At 48.9% G+C, this 14,950-nt stretch overlaps 1 protein-coding gene across 1 annotated transcript in view; it reads left to right on the plus strand.

Annotated features, from left to right (window-relative positions):
- The window catches only part of INSC (INSC spindle orientation adaptor protein), a 93,689-nt gene that overhangs the window by 59,688 nt on the left and 19,051 nt on the right, over window positions 1-14,950 (plus strand). The window contains exons 7-8 of the mRNA XM_080687939.1: window positions 8,970-9,141; window positions 13,052-13,230. Coding sequence (XP_080544065.1) covers window positions 8,970-9,141; window positions 13,052-13,230 — 351 coding nt within the window. The remainder of the gene's footprint in view (window positions 1-8,969; window positions 9,142-13,051; window positions 13,231-14,950) is intronic.

Genomic DNA, 14,950 nt, shown 5'->3' on the forward strand with positions numbered 1-14,950 from the left:
CCTTTTTATTTCTTTTTTAAAAATTCTATTTTTATTGATTTCAGAGAGGAAGAGAAAGGGAGAGAGAGAGATAGAAACATCAATGATGAGAGAGAATCATTGATCGGCTGCCTCCTGCACTCCCCACTTCTGGGGATTGAACCCGCAACCTGGACATGTGCCCTTGACTGGAATCGAACCTGGGACCCTTCAGTCCACAGGCTGATACTCTATCCACTGAGCTAAACCAGCTAGGGCCCTTTTCATTTCTTTTCCCTGTCATATTGCATTGGCTAGGGCCACTGTAAAATGTTGACTAGGAGAGGTAAAAATTGATATTGATTTCAGAGAGAACGATTTTAGTATTTTATTTACTATTTCATTATTAAGTGTGATATCATTATCACTTTAGGAATTAGAATACCGAGGCTCAGACAATGTCAATCACTTGCTTATGTCACCAGGTCAGCAGGTAGCACAGCCGAGTTGTGACCCAGGCTTTCCCCACTCACTGCTACGACTGTGTCACTTACACTGCACCACAGGTTCTCTAGAAGCGGTGTTCCACCCAGGATCTCCTCTAACATTACTTAAAGGACTTTCCAACTTCTGAGGCCAAGCCTCCACCTCAGACCAATTAAATCAGAATTCCTGGTGGGAAGCCTGGGCATTCGTATCTTAAAACTTTCCTGGATGATTCTAATCATCTGAGAACTAGGCTGAGAACCACTGATCTTCTATTTTTGGTACAGGGCAGATCCCAGCTGCACCCAGTGGTACATTGCTGAAAACTTGGTATTTTAACATCTGCGCATGCCTAATGGTTCTAACCCAAAGGGAGATGAACTTGTTCTTATGACCTTTTGCTGCCTCCTCATGATCTCCACCCTTCTCCCCTACACATGCCTTCAGAGCATCTTTTAATAATCTGCTATAAGGAAATACCATCTGCTTGATGGGGAAATTATTTTCTATTTATATTCTTAAGTGATTTAATTCTTGATTTCTTTCCACCTCAACAACTCAGCTCTTTCTACCTCACTGACTTGCTTGCCAGACAGGCTATATAATCTCTCGCATCCATTATTCCATTCCCTATTACATATTAATATTTGTATTTATCCATTTTGGCACTTTTAATCAAAGATTCTTGTTTGACATAGCAAAACAGGTTGAGAGAGGGCTGGGATATATTAGTTTGGGAGGAAGATAGAAGGCTGGTTGGGCTTTCTGTCACTTTTATTGAGCTACTAGAGGCCTGGTGCATGAATCCGTGCATGGGTGGGGTCTGGCCAGCCTGCCCTGATAAGAGCCCATTGGGCTGGGCTGGCAGGGGCCACAGGTGGTTGGCCGGCCATGGGGAAGGGCCAAGGGCAGTTGGCTGGGTGGGCTCTGCCTCCAATTGGGGTGTTGGGGGCCAATCAGGGGTGTGGCCAGCTGGGGGGAGGGGCCATGGGTGGTTGGCTGGTTGACTCCACCCCCAATTGGGGTGTTGGGGGCTGATCAGGGGTGGGGCTGGCCAGAGGTAGGGTCTGGGGGCAGTTGGCTGGCCAGCTCTGCCCCCAATCAGGGTAATGGGGGCTGATCGGGGGCTGGGCTGGAGGGGGCCGGGGGTCGGGGCCTGGATCAGGCTGGTTAGCTGCCACAGTGAGTGTCATAGCCAACCAGTTGTTCTGGTTGTTCGGCTGTTCTGGTCGCTGGGCTTTTATATATATAGATTAGCTATACTATCACTCCTTAAAGTAAATACCTCATTTATAAAGCAAGCGTTTAGCCCCTTCCATTGTCCACAGACTTTGTCCTGAGCCTTCCCTGATCTGGTTCACATCCCTTGTTCAGATCCTGCTTCTCCCACAGGGTCCTGTATTCCACATAAAGCTTTGCCCTGCCCCTTGGCTGACACTTGGCTTTGCTTCCTGGGCGTGGCCGTTGCTTCCCTCTCTATGATTGGATTTTCCCTCTGGCTCTCCCCGGGGCAAACAGGTCAGTCCTGCCTGGACCTGTGACAGGCAGTCCAAGGGCTTCGTGGCTCCCACTTGTCTGTTTTCTTTTTTGTGTGCAGAATTGAGGTGTCTGAGTGAACAGAAAGGAGGAGGAAACTTGGGGGTTTTAGGTCACGCTCCCTTCCCTGCATTTGCATATTCTGTGTAACTGTCACAACCCAGCAACCCACTCTTCTGCCTTTCTCAAATGCTAGACCTGTAAGAAGGAACTGGAAGTGAGCAGACAACACCGGTGATATATGACGGGCCTGTGCACCAGCCTGTGTCCCTGAGATATTCGCATAAAAGCCACCACAGATGCGTTTCCAGTAATCAGCAGAAAAACGTCGCCCATAAAGCTCAGCAGTGTTTACTGAATATTTTGGGCCCCTCAACTGTGTGGGTTCTATGCTCCTTTGCCCACTGCTCAGGGAGAATCTCACGTCCACCAGCTCTGGACACCCTGTGTCTGTGCTCCGGGTGCATCGTCCTGCTGCCCAGGGGATGGCCAGCCCAGACCATCCTCGCCACCACTTGCATGCCCTCCCATAAGGGGAGCTTGGCCTCAGGCCCAGGCCCATCCCACTCCACGTAAAAGCTAATTACTTATAAGTGCTTGCAGCAGCAATTTCTTTAGGATGTGAAAGTGCTTTGGTTAAATTGTTCTCTTGGCATCATTAAGTGTATGGCTGGGGACAGGTTGTGGGTGCTTTGGGGATGGAGACGGTCCATAAATGGGACCCGTGTCTGAGGAAGCTGGCCTCAGGCTGAGCTGAGCAGCCCCACCAGCCTAGCCTTCTCACCCCCTTATCCCTTCATTGCCTTTCCCAGAGGCCCCACTTAGGGGGCACAGGCCAGGAGGGGGGCCAGGATGAAGTGCCAGTCCTGGCATTAATGTGCTGCGTGGCTTAGGCCAGGGGTCGGCAAACTCGTTAGTCCACAGAGCCAAATATCAACAGTACAACGATTGAAATTTCTTTTGAGAGCCAAGTTTTTTAAACTTAAACTTCTTCTAATGCCACTTCTTCAAAATAGAGTCACCCAGGCCATGGTATTTTGTGGAAGAGCCACACTCAAGGGGCCAAAGAGCCGCATGTGGCTCGCGAGCCGCAGTTTGCCGACCACTGGCTTAGGCGATCTCTTCCCTGCCCTGGGCCTCTGTTTCTTCACCATTCAGCCCACCCTTGACAAGTGAACTGCTTATGTGTCAGGCCTCAGCTGGTGCTGGGACCAGAGAGGTTTTAATACAGAAGCTGCCCTGAGCAGCTCAAATCTAGTGCAGAGATGAGCGTCCAAACTGATAAGGATAGCCCAACATAAGTGCTACAGTTGTGGTCAGACCAGGTAGTTGGGAGGACAGAGACCCTCTGGCTGGGGACGTGGGGGAGAGAAGGTGCATGTTCCCAGAGGAGGTGGCTTCTCTCCTGGTCTGAGAGGGCAGTGAGGAGGGAAGACAGGGACGATGGACCACTTCAGGGTTAAGTGAACTGGGTTTGAGGTGGCCATGAAATATCCAGGCAAATTAGTTTTGGAATTAAAGAGATCCAGTAGCAGGTTTGACATGTGGATCTTAGGAAAGAAAGTCAGGGATGGAGGGCTAGATGTGTGTATGTGTGTGGGGTCATCATAGTGAGCCACTGAGGCCTCTTGGGTTTGGGTGCTATTGACTGAGATGGGACAAAGTGGGCTGACAGCAAAAGTTGGTGTGAGTCACCTTAGGATGCAGAAGAGAGACTAAAAGAGATGATAATTAGTAGTTAGCTAGGGAGCCCCCAAAAGTGGGGTGTCAGGGAGTCCCAGGAACGAAAGAAGGCCGAGATGGAGAGTTCTCAGCAGGAGGAGGTGTTATAGAGAGGCCAAGTAAGACTGCGAGGCTGGGCTCCACACCAGACAAATCCCCAAATCCTTTTAAGCATGCGCTGTGTCTGTCTGTCTGTCTCATTTTTTTGTTTCTCTATGTGTCTGTCTGTGTTTCTCCGTCTCTTATTTCTTCCTGACCCGTATCAGTGCCGAGGTCAGCGCCAATCACAAGGTAAGTTCTCCATTCATGTTGAACTAGAAAGAGATGCAGGGATAAGACTATTTGTCTTTCCGGAGGGATTATAATTATTCATCTTCTTGGTCCTGGTCAGGAATTAAAACAGGACTCACTCTGCTTTTTCAAGTTCTAGTTCTGGGCTGCAGGATCCAAGGAAGTCCCAACAAGTGGGTAAACCTGTGGGCCCCAGGTTTTTGTGGGGTCTCAATGCCAGATAAACCTGCAGAAAAACCAGGCAGGACCAGGGCCCTGGGTCTAGAGGAGGTGACTGCAACCAGCAGATGGGAATGAGCCGGGATAATGGCGCCACCTGTGGCAGGCACTGTACATGCATTATCTCAGTTACCTCCCAGCGTCCTCCAAGGTTGGGATTTTTATCCCCATTTTATAGATAAAGGCGCAAATTGTCTGGGTACACAAATTGTCTAGGTAGTAAGATACAGAGGCAGGATTTATACCCAGGCATGACTCTGAGTCTAGAACCTTTGCTTGTTCTGATGCTATGGGAATTGGTTCAGGCGCCAGGGAGCCCAGAGCCCAGTGGTGTGGGGCCCCTCAGGGCCACCTGCTGTGATGAGATGGAGCCACTGAGGTGGTGATGGACACGATCAACTTGAGCGGGTGGCAGCTGGCTGGCAGCAGGCTAAGTGGCAGGTCAATAACATCAGAGCCCAAGGCCTGAGAAATAGACCCACAGGACAACGCACCAAATAGAAAAATGAGCAAAACGCATGAAACACACTTCATAGGAAATCCACATGTCAAAAGCCAAAGCAAAGCAAAACAAAAACATATGAAAAGACTCTTATCTTCATTGTAGTAAGTGGAGACAGGCATATTAGAATAAACATTTTACACACCCACCCAAATGGCAAACATTTAAAATCCAACAGCACCAAATGTTGGCAAGAATATGGAGTTAAATGAGTTAATACTTTGCTGGTGGGACTGTAAATTGCTACAGCTGTTCTGCAAAGCAATTTGACAACACCAATAAAACGAAAGGTGTGTAGACTCTATGAGCTGGTAATCCCACTCCTAGGCCGAGACAACCAGAGAAACTGGCCCGTGTGTAGCAGAAGACGTTTAGAAGAATATTTATAGCAGCATTGTAGCAAAAACTGGGAAATGACTCAAATGGCCTCTGACTGGAGAATGCGGAAATGAATTCTCTATTCAATTGCAAATGATTTACGCAATGAAATACCACACAGCAGTGACCTCAGCCACATGTAGCAGCAGGAAGGAGTTCCCCAAACGTAATGCTGACTGAGGAAAAAAGCATATTTCTACATACAGTATGATCCCATTTATGTCAAGTTCAAAACCTTGTAAACGAAACAATATACACATGCAATACATCTTTAAAGAAAACAAGGGAAAGGCAAGCACACAATTCACGGGGGAGAAGCAGAGGTATGAGATCAAGAATGGTGTCCAGGGGGATTCTGGTGTTATTTTATTCCTAAGAGTAGATTTCCCAGATATTAGACACCTATACATACATATAGTATAGGTGTTTGTTTTATTACTAGTAGCCCTGTGCACGAATCTGTGCACCAGTAGCTCTCTGCAGGGCCTGGCCACTCCACGCCTGCTGCCCAGAGGCTCTCCGTGGCCCAGAGGCCCATCCACAGCCGGGCGCAGAACGCTTGCATCATTGACGAAGCAAGCATTCTGCCAGGCCACTCACACTGCCCGCTCTCAGTGGGCACCCCCCACCCCGGGACTGGAGGACTCCAGTGGGGCTGAGAGGACTGGGCGCCATCTTGTGGCTATGGGCGCCACCATCTTTGTGATGGAGTGATGGTTAATTTGCATATCACCCTTTTATTAGATAGGATTTTGTAATGCCTAATAAATTAGCAAATGCTCTCTTTGGAAGGGATGACATGTTTCATAATAATAAATCAACAAAAATGGTCTGAGGCATATAAAACAAGTCAGAAGGAAAGCTAGACAGTGGTCAGTTGCCTGGACAGGACACCAGATGCTCTTCTCTGGGAAACCTAAGGCAGGGAAGAGATCAGGATCTACATCAGGGTGGGGTGAGGGTCAGAAACTTGCAGAATCCATGCTTCTGAGCTGCCTGCTTCTCCAAAGCTGCCCTTCCCTGCAGCGGCTGTCGCTCCCGCCGTGCCCTCCTCCTGCATGGCGGTTCCTCCACCTTTGCTTGTCTTAGGTGTGTCCTCCTCCGGGTCTTCCATCAAGTTTTTTTTTTTTTTTAATTTCTTTATTGATTAAGGTATCACATATTTGTCCTCATCCCCCCATTCCCATCCCAAACCCCTCCCCATGCATGCCCCCACCCCCCTGTTCCATCAAGTTTTACTCTCTTGAATTTATTCCCCATTTACCGAGAGCCTGCTATGTGCCTGGCCTGGGGCAGCCAGGAGTGAACAAGCTGTGGTCCCCAGGCTCGCAGAGCTCCCTGTGGAACAGGGACAGACAGACAGACAGGAGAGCAGAGAATCACATTACATGGGGCTTCTGGTGCACACAGTTCGCCGCAGACCTTGTTAAAAGGCAGATCCCAGGTCTCCCCGGAGTCCAGTCGAGTAAGTCTGGATGGGGCCCCGGAATGTGCTTTGAAGAAACCCTCCATGGTGCAGCTGGCCCACACCTTGGAGAAACAGGACCGGTCAGTGCAGGAAACACTACGATGACAGCAGACGTGCTGGGCTGGGTATTAACAAGGAGGGCCACCTCCCGCAACTGGGGTGTGGGCATGGAGTCAGGGCGGCTGTGGAAGGCCGCCCCTTTCCTCATGGAAAGTCACGTTGCAAATGGTTGTTGTGGATGATGCCCCATGCCCCTCGGCCCCTCTGCTCCAGCGTGAGGGCTGGCACCCATACATGCTCAGGGACATGGTGCTCAGTGGGTTTGCCAAGCAGCATTCTGGGCTGGGGAGCTGGCCTGCCATCCAGGCCCTGGGTGGCACCAGGCCCGTGGGGGCCATTGACTCCTTGGCCTCTCTGGTGTTTTCCGATTGGCCCATCTCCAAGCAGGTTTCGGGGACTAGCTTTGGGTCTGACCTGTATTCCTAGCTGGGTCAGGGATGTAACTCCATCAGCATCCCAGGTGAGATTAGGGAAACTGGATGATTGACACATCCCCCCATTGGAGACCCCTTAGCTACAGTCATGGATGGTCCTGGAGGGAGAGAAGGGATGAAGTCCAGACAGGCCTGAGAGGTTTCTTTTGTTGGCAATAATAGGGCTGTTTCCTATTTCTAGGCCCAAGTGAGGCCCCGGTCTCTCAGGGCCTGTTAGTCAACACCTGGCATGAACTCAGTCCTGCCAGGGCAGCCGGGTTGCTGTTTGTTCTCTTTTATTGAGCACACCCAGGTGAGTTTTATTGAGGACAGTTCCCCCAGGCTTTGGTTTCCACATTTGTCTCTCTTGAGTCTGAGATTGCCAAGGCTTTCAGAGCTAATGGACCTCATAGCTCCCAGGAGCCACTCAAGGGAGGCTCAGAACTCTGTGGTGGTAATTAGTCAAACAAGATGCAGGCCTCCGGGGGGAGCTGGGGTTGAGTGGCAGGAAGTCAGGGTGTAGGGACAGGAGCCCCAGGCCTGCAGCAGGTGTGGGGAGCATCTCCTCAAATCACCTCTCCCTGGTTCTTCCCCTGCCTCATCCCTACCCCACTGCTCCTAACAGAGAGGGACTCTTTGGTTCTCAGCTGCAGGGCTTCAGGCAGGCTGGTATCCTGGGATGTCTGAGGGGCTGCAGTGGCACTGCTGAGTAACATTCACAAGTTACTGTCCCCCTTCCCCCCAAATTCTCATCTGCTGCCCCTTGGTGGAGGCACAGGGTCTGTGTTCAGGTGGCCCTTCTCAGAAGGCAGCATAAAGTCCTGGTTCTTCCATGGGCTTATGGACCATGTGGGTTCAAATCTCAAATTGACTGTTTTCAAAGTTTGTGAACCGGGGCAAGTCAATGAACCTTTCTGTGTCTCAGTTTCTTCATCTGTAAAATGGGGATAATAATAACACAGAGGGTGATTTCAAGGATCTGTGTACTAAACATATGCAATGCACTTTGAGTGGTAGCTGAAACATATAGAACATTCAATAAGCAGAAGCTATTATTATGATGCCAAGAGCAGGTCTGATGGGGGCAGAACTGGCAGTGAACTCTTTTTCTTTTTTAATAAATATGTTTTTACTGATTTCAGAGAGAGGAAGGGAGAATGAAAGAGGAATAGAAATATCAGTGATGAGAGAGAATCATTGATCAGCTGCCTCCTGCGTGCCCCTTACTGGGGATTGAGCCCACAACCCAGGCATGTGCCCTGACCAGGAATCTAACTGTGACCTCCTGGTGTGGTTCATAGGTTGATGCTCAACCACTGAGCCACACCAACCAGGTGGGAAGTGAAGTCTTTATCTGGCATTCAGGTCCCATCGTGCCCAAGTTCGTTCCTCTGTGGCTGGGCAGAGAGAGAGAGAGGCCTCCGGGAAGCAGCCGGGCTGTCTGTGGGAGAGGATGGTGGCGGAAGGTGAGAAAGGAGAGATGTTGAGCTCAGCCTGCTGCTAACCCAAGGAAGGGAGGAGAGAGCCAACATGTGACGAGCGTCTCTTCAGGATCCAGCATCACCTGTTTCATCTTCCTAACCCCCCAACACCCTGTGGGTGGGTGAGAGAACAGAGCCTTAGAAAAACTAAGTGACTTATGCCAAGTCACACAACACACGCCAGAGAGCGCCAGACTGGGAGCTCTGGGACGTGAGAGCTCTAAGTGGCTTTTTTCTACGGTAGTTTGCTGTGGTGGATGGCCAGGGCCTGCTCCCTGGATGCCTGGCTTGATGCCTTCTCTCTATGAAGCCCATGATCTCTGCTGGAGCCGAAGGATAGGCCTCCAGAGTCACTGGATCCAGGGCTGGGCCATGCAGGGCCTGGTTCTCTGTCTCATTAGTGTCACGAGCCGTGGTGCTCCCGGGTGCACAGGATGTCCTCTCTCCATCTGCAGGTGGATGGCGTTCTGTGCTTGGCCGACATCCTGACTGACGACAGCCACTCAGAGGCCACTCGGGCCGAGGCCGCGGCAGTGGTTGCCCAGGTCACTTCCCCACACCTGCCTTTCACACAGCACCTCAGCAGCTTCCTGGAGAGCATGGAGGAGATAGTGACTGCTCTCCTCAGTGAGTCATCCTGGGAACGGGGACGCTGAGGGAGGGGCCTTGCCGTAGTCGTCTTCAGGGAAGGACAGTAAGATCATGCTGTCCTCACATGCTTTCCGCAAGGATAATCATTGTCACCACCGACGTGTCAGTGAGGCTTGAAACAGCTGTGTTGTGGAGTCTTCTGTTAAAATGCATGCAGCCCTTCTGGAAGCTCCTTGAATGGCGGTCAGATTGGGATTAATTGACCTTTCAGATCAGAGACCAGGACTGACCCCAGGGAAGAGGGGGACCTCAAATTTTGAGGTTCAGATACTTGACCAGAAAGACTCTGATGGGCGTTGCTCCTGAAATCTCAGTTGATTGTAGCCAATAAATATGGCAGCAATGACTGGGGACAACAGCTTCTCAGAGAGCACCGGTTCACCCCATACTACTCCCTGCAACCCCTCCATTGCTCTCCAGTCATGGGGCCTCAAGGCATTGACTCTTCCAGGTTCCCCTATTCAGACAAGTGTGCTCCTGGCAGGAGAACCAGAGCCTAGTATCTAGAACACACACCCCCGCCCGCCCCCCAGCTTTCCTGTGCAGAACTGCAGATTCTAGAACTCATCCGTATAACAATCCTCAGGAAATTTGTTTTGCAAACCACCTTCTTTCTTTCCTTTAGAGTGCTGGTGATAACCTGTGTTTTTGCTTCTATCTCCCTGTCTGTCACTGTTTTAGTTCTATATGATATTGAAACTGAATGAAAATTAATTTTATCAGAAAATGCAGGGTTAGCACCAGAGCTGGGAATATCTGGAACAGCACACATTTAGGGGCAACACAGAACACTGGACTTGGAGTGAGAGCACTTGGGTTTGGATTGTTGCCTTTTCATTCATCCATTCTGCAAATAGCTACTGTGCAGGCGCTGTGTGAGATCCTGCCACTCACTGGCCCTGTCACATTGCAAGGCTCACATGACAATTTTCCTAACAGAAAACAAGGGTTTGAAACCCATTCCTCTCAAGGGTCCTTCTAGCTCTACAGTTTGAAGATACACAATTACTTTGCACAGAGGAGGCATCAGTTAAGTTGACTTTGTGGCTGATCCCAGTCACTGAAGCAGTGGCACCCACAGGCCAGGCTGGGAGAAATCAGTTTGCCAGCTTGCACATTTATTCAAAGTTGGGAAAATGCAGAAGCCCAGTTGTTGAACGTCTTAGCTGGAGGGAATTCAAGGGATTATGAACTTTAATGCCCACTTTGTAGGAGAAGAAACCCAGGCCCAGAAAGGCTGAGGGACTTCTTCAAGGCCACACACCAGAGTTAGGATTTACGTCTGCCGGGAGTCTCATGTTCAGTCATTCACCAGAGCCAGGTAGGAAGCAGAAATGAGTTGCAGAGACCAGATGGAAGGAGAAAATAAGGTGATTTAAGTCCTGCATTGAATTGAAAACCACTGTTATGACTAAAGAGGTCAGTCACTGATAAACCCCAGTTGATTTTTGCCATGTAGGAAAGACTTATTTTTAAAGATAAGACAAGAATCCTAAGTTTTATAGAAAATCTCCTAATTTATAAATGGTAGAAAATCATTAAAAAAATCATATATAGTCTGAATGACCTTTCACTATTGCCACATGTCCATCTCTACTTCCTTGGCCGGCTGGATTTCTGCCTGGAGAAGAGGAGTCTCCCTATGTACCGCACTCTGATGAAGATGTATTGTGGAGTCAGCCCTGAGAGTCAGCAGATGGGATATATCTGCTGGGCAGGACGCCAGGGCTCTGTTCTTTGGTGGGAAATAGCCCTCCAATTTCTTGCCATTCATTGGAAACATTTATAAATGAGTCACTGGAATCCTCCATTTAATCTTCCTAACACATCCCAGGTGACTCAGACAGAAAATGTGCAGCAAATAAATGTGCACCCAAATTAAAAGACACTTAGGCGGCTGTGTTCATTGCTGTGTTGGCAGCAATGGTGATTGCATAAGAATGAGGGTGGGCATTTAGACCTAGAAGAGAACTTGAAGCAAAGTGGGCCACTGAGTCCTAAGGTCTCACCTAAACTCTGGATGTAGGCAGGTAGTCTGGAAGGGGTTGGTTGTCCTCAATGGTTACCCAAAAATCAGAGGATAGGGAGTCACTGGAAAAGGGGAATTATAAACCTCTTGACTCCTTGGTTAAGCCACTGTCTCAACCATGGGTGGTTAGGTCAAGATTCTGGGTTGTTTAGTGGTCACACCTGGGCTGTGGGGAGCAGGATGCCCAGAAGCAGACATTGCCTCCTGATAGAACTGAAACCCAGGTCTGCAGGAGCATCAATGGGATGAATCAAAGAGGTCTAGAGAGGAGAGGCACCCTAGAGTACAGAAAAATGGGGACTTTGGGGTCAGCCAGCCCTAGTTTTGATCCTAGGTCTCAGCAGTTACCAACAATCCTCAATTCCATGATTTTGGGAAAATCACTTAACATTTGAATCCTCAGTTCCATCATCTATAAAATTGTGATAAACATTGGGTGGTTGTGAGGATGGCGTGCCTTGCACAGAGTAAACAATTGAGATAAATAGTGGCTGCTGCTGCTAGCTTCTCTGTCTCAGCTTCTACATCTGTAATGGAGGCAACATGTTCTACTTTAAGGGTGCTGAGAATTTAATGGCAAAGTGCCAGGCAGACTTCAGGAGGTTCAACTAATGTTATTTTCTGTCCATTTGTAGTAAGGGACCAGGCCCTGGAATGTGCCAAATGGTGCCAGTTTCAATATCAGAACCTAGAAGTACAGACTTTTTGTCTGGAAGCAAGAACTAGGGATCAGGATAAAACATAGTTCAGTCTGTCTTTGAAACTGTGTTTCTCTCCTGGGACTATATTTCTGAAGTGTGGCTTCTCCTCCTGTATTTTCATAGAGGTGTTATCAGCAGAAGAGGGCCTGGACCCAGGAAGCATCTTGATTGATGGTCAAGTTGGAGCTGAGAGTCAGAAGTCAGATCCATTGGGATGGGCGGGCAGCACCATGGACAGAGTTTCCCATGCCTTCTCCTAAGGGAGGAGTCCATTCTCAGTCCAGTGGGGTCCATGGGGGAATGTGTTAGGTGGTAAAGGGATACTGGGATTGGGGAAGGTCCTCCCTGCCTTAGAGAACCATCATACCCATCTACTATTATAGATGTTAGGTCTGGGTTATGACCACTAGTATTAGAAAGAACCCAACATTCAGGGTCTTAGTGTAGGACTTATTCTGTGACCAAAAGGAAACACTGAAGCTCTGCTGATGGCAGCTGGAGAGGTAGAATCTTTATGTTTTAACTTCAGCCTTTTGGTCAAGGCAAATTCAACAACAGTCTAGTGTACATTACTAGAGATGTAATGGACTAGGAGCTGTTTTCTGCCTCAGGACCTCTGTATATGATGTCCCTTTGGCCCAGAACATACTCTTCCCTCAAATATTCTCATGATTGTCCCGTTTTATCTTTAAGGGCTAAGTTGTCATATTCTTCAGGAGACCTTCCTTATGCACCTCATTGGGCTTTTTGTTTTTTCCTGTCTTAGCATTTGTTTATTCTCTCTCACATTTATTAGAATTTGCAATTATTTATATTAATTTTTAAAAAGCTCATTTTCTCCTGCCCACTACTAGTATGTGAGCTTAACAGGAGCAAAGACCTGGTCTATATTGTTCACTGTGTCATCCCAAGACCCCAGTAGTGCCTGGTACATAATGGATAAAGAAGTGAATAGGAGTCACATACCAGTATTCAAATCCAAGCTGTGCCACTTACACAGAAACATTTCCCTCCTTAGTAACACTTTCCTTATCTGTAACGTGGGTGCGATAACACTTGCCCAGATTTTCTCCCAGAGCTATTGTGAGAACCAAATGAGAACACTGATGTGAAAGCACTTTTCAGTGAAGCTATTTTCTCCCTCCTTGCCATCCAGAACTGTGCCAAGAGGCCTCCTCCGGGGAAGTCTTCCTGCTGGCCTCTGCGGCCCTTGCCAACATCACCTTCTTTGACACGATGGCCTGCGAGATGCTCCTGCAGCTGAATGCCATCCGTGTCCTCCTGGAAGCCTGCAGCGACAAGCAGAGGGTGGACACGCCTTATACCCGGGACCAGGTGAGAAGCTGGGGAGGGACCAGGCACAGTACCTGTCACCATGGAGGTCAGGGCTTAAGCCCTGGGGGGGGGAGGGGGGACAGCATGGCCTGGCAACACCTGGTCAGTCCTGCTAGTTGCATTCTGTAGGAAGGTAAAGGGAAATGTTTTCATCATGCCTCCTTGCCCCTGGAGCATCTCCACGAGCCCATTCTCTACCCCCTTTCTCAACCCAACCACCACAGGCCTTTCTCTGTCTCCATTCACACCTGTCCATTCTAGGAAGCAGAGCATCATGGGAAGGTCCCTGGACCTACTCCAAAAGTCTGTGTCCTACTCTTGTTGGTGCCTATCTGACATTGTGCCCTGCAGTGAGTTTTGTCCCTTCTCTGCTTCCATGTAAACAGGGGTTTGCTTGGGTCAGAACCTGGATTCTGGGCCTCAGCTCTTGTATCCATCTCAATGATTTTGTAGATTGAGATCCATGTAAAGTTTTTTTTGGGAAAAAAGGATTTTACTCTCAAACATGTTAGAAAACATTGAGCGAGGGGATTTTAAAAAGCCTTGAGTTCAGAGGTTATGGTATTCTGACCTGTCTCACCTCTGCCATACTCAGCCTCCCATTTCCCTACCAAAAGGTGTGTGGGGCAGTGGATCCAGTGGGTTTCAGGTCTCTGTAAATTCCATCAGGTGCCTGAGCTCTAAGTTAGATTATCCCCAACCTTCAACCCAGCTCATCCCTGTCTGCATCTTAGCCTCCAATCCCCGCCTGTGTCTTTCAGCCTCATCACCTAGTAAAGCTGCCATAGATTCTTATCCCAGCTCCCACCCAGCAATCCTGCAAAGCCTTCCCGGTGGCTCCACGTCTCTGGAATGCCCTCCTGCTTTTGGAGGCCACACCTCACAATGCAGTGGTGACTGTTCTAATGGTATTTGTTCCTTTCTAGTTAGTTCATGTCAGCCCCACTCCCAAGCCCCCAGGGCATGGTCCAGGTTTACACTTCCCCAGGATTTCTTAGGCTTCTGCCCAAAGTTGGCCCGTGATGAAGTTCTCTAAGTGCTTCTTTAGGGCATAAAAAGGAAGAAGCAGGATAAGTAGTTCTTCCTTATCCTTAGAATTACTGACCATAGAAACTCACATTCAGAGAGCATTTTCTAGTACATATAAGCATTTTCCTATGAGGATTCTAATAATTCTGTGAGGCTGGTAATATTTGCTCCATTTTATAGATAAGAGTATTGAGGCTCAAAAAGGATGTCCCCCTATCATAGGGTTGGCAAGCAGTTGCCAGCATTTACATCCTGGCCCAACTTAGATTTGGGTCTTTGACTCTCACCTGTTGTGAACATGAAGTGGAGGCAGTGTAGCTGTGGAGTCAGAGAGACTGACGTTGATCCTGGCAATTTATTCATTGGGTGGTTTGGACAAGTCACAGCCTCTTGGGTGTTGATTTTCTCACTATTAATTGGGACATGAATGTCGAACTCGCAGGGTTATTGTGAGGGTGGGTGAGATAATACATGTAAAGAACCTGATACAATGCTTAGCCGTTCTAAATCCTCAATAAATGATGAATATTATTATTACCAGAGGCCTGGTCCACTAAATTGGTGCAGGGGGGGGGGGCGGGGTTCCCTCAGCCCAACCTGCACCCTCTCCAATCGGGGACTCCTGGGAGATGTCTGACTGCCAGTTTAGGCCTGATCCGTGTGGGATTGGGCCTAAATCGGCAGTTGGACA

Source organism: Plecotus auritus, assembly GCF_963455305.1.
Source record: "Plecotus auritus genome assembly, chromosome: 9".
In the NCBI taxonomy this organism is placed as follows: Eukaryota; Metazoa; Chordata; class Mammalia; order Chiroptera; family Vespertilionidae; genus Plecotus; species Plecotus auritus.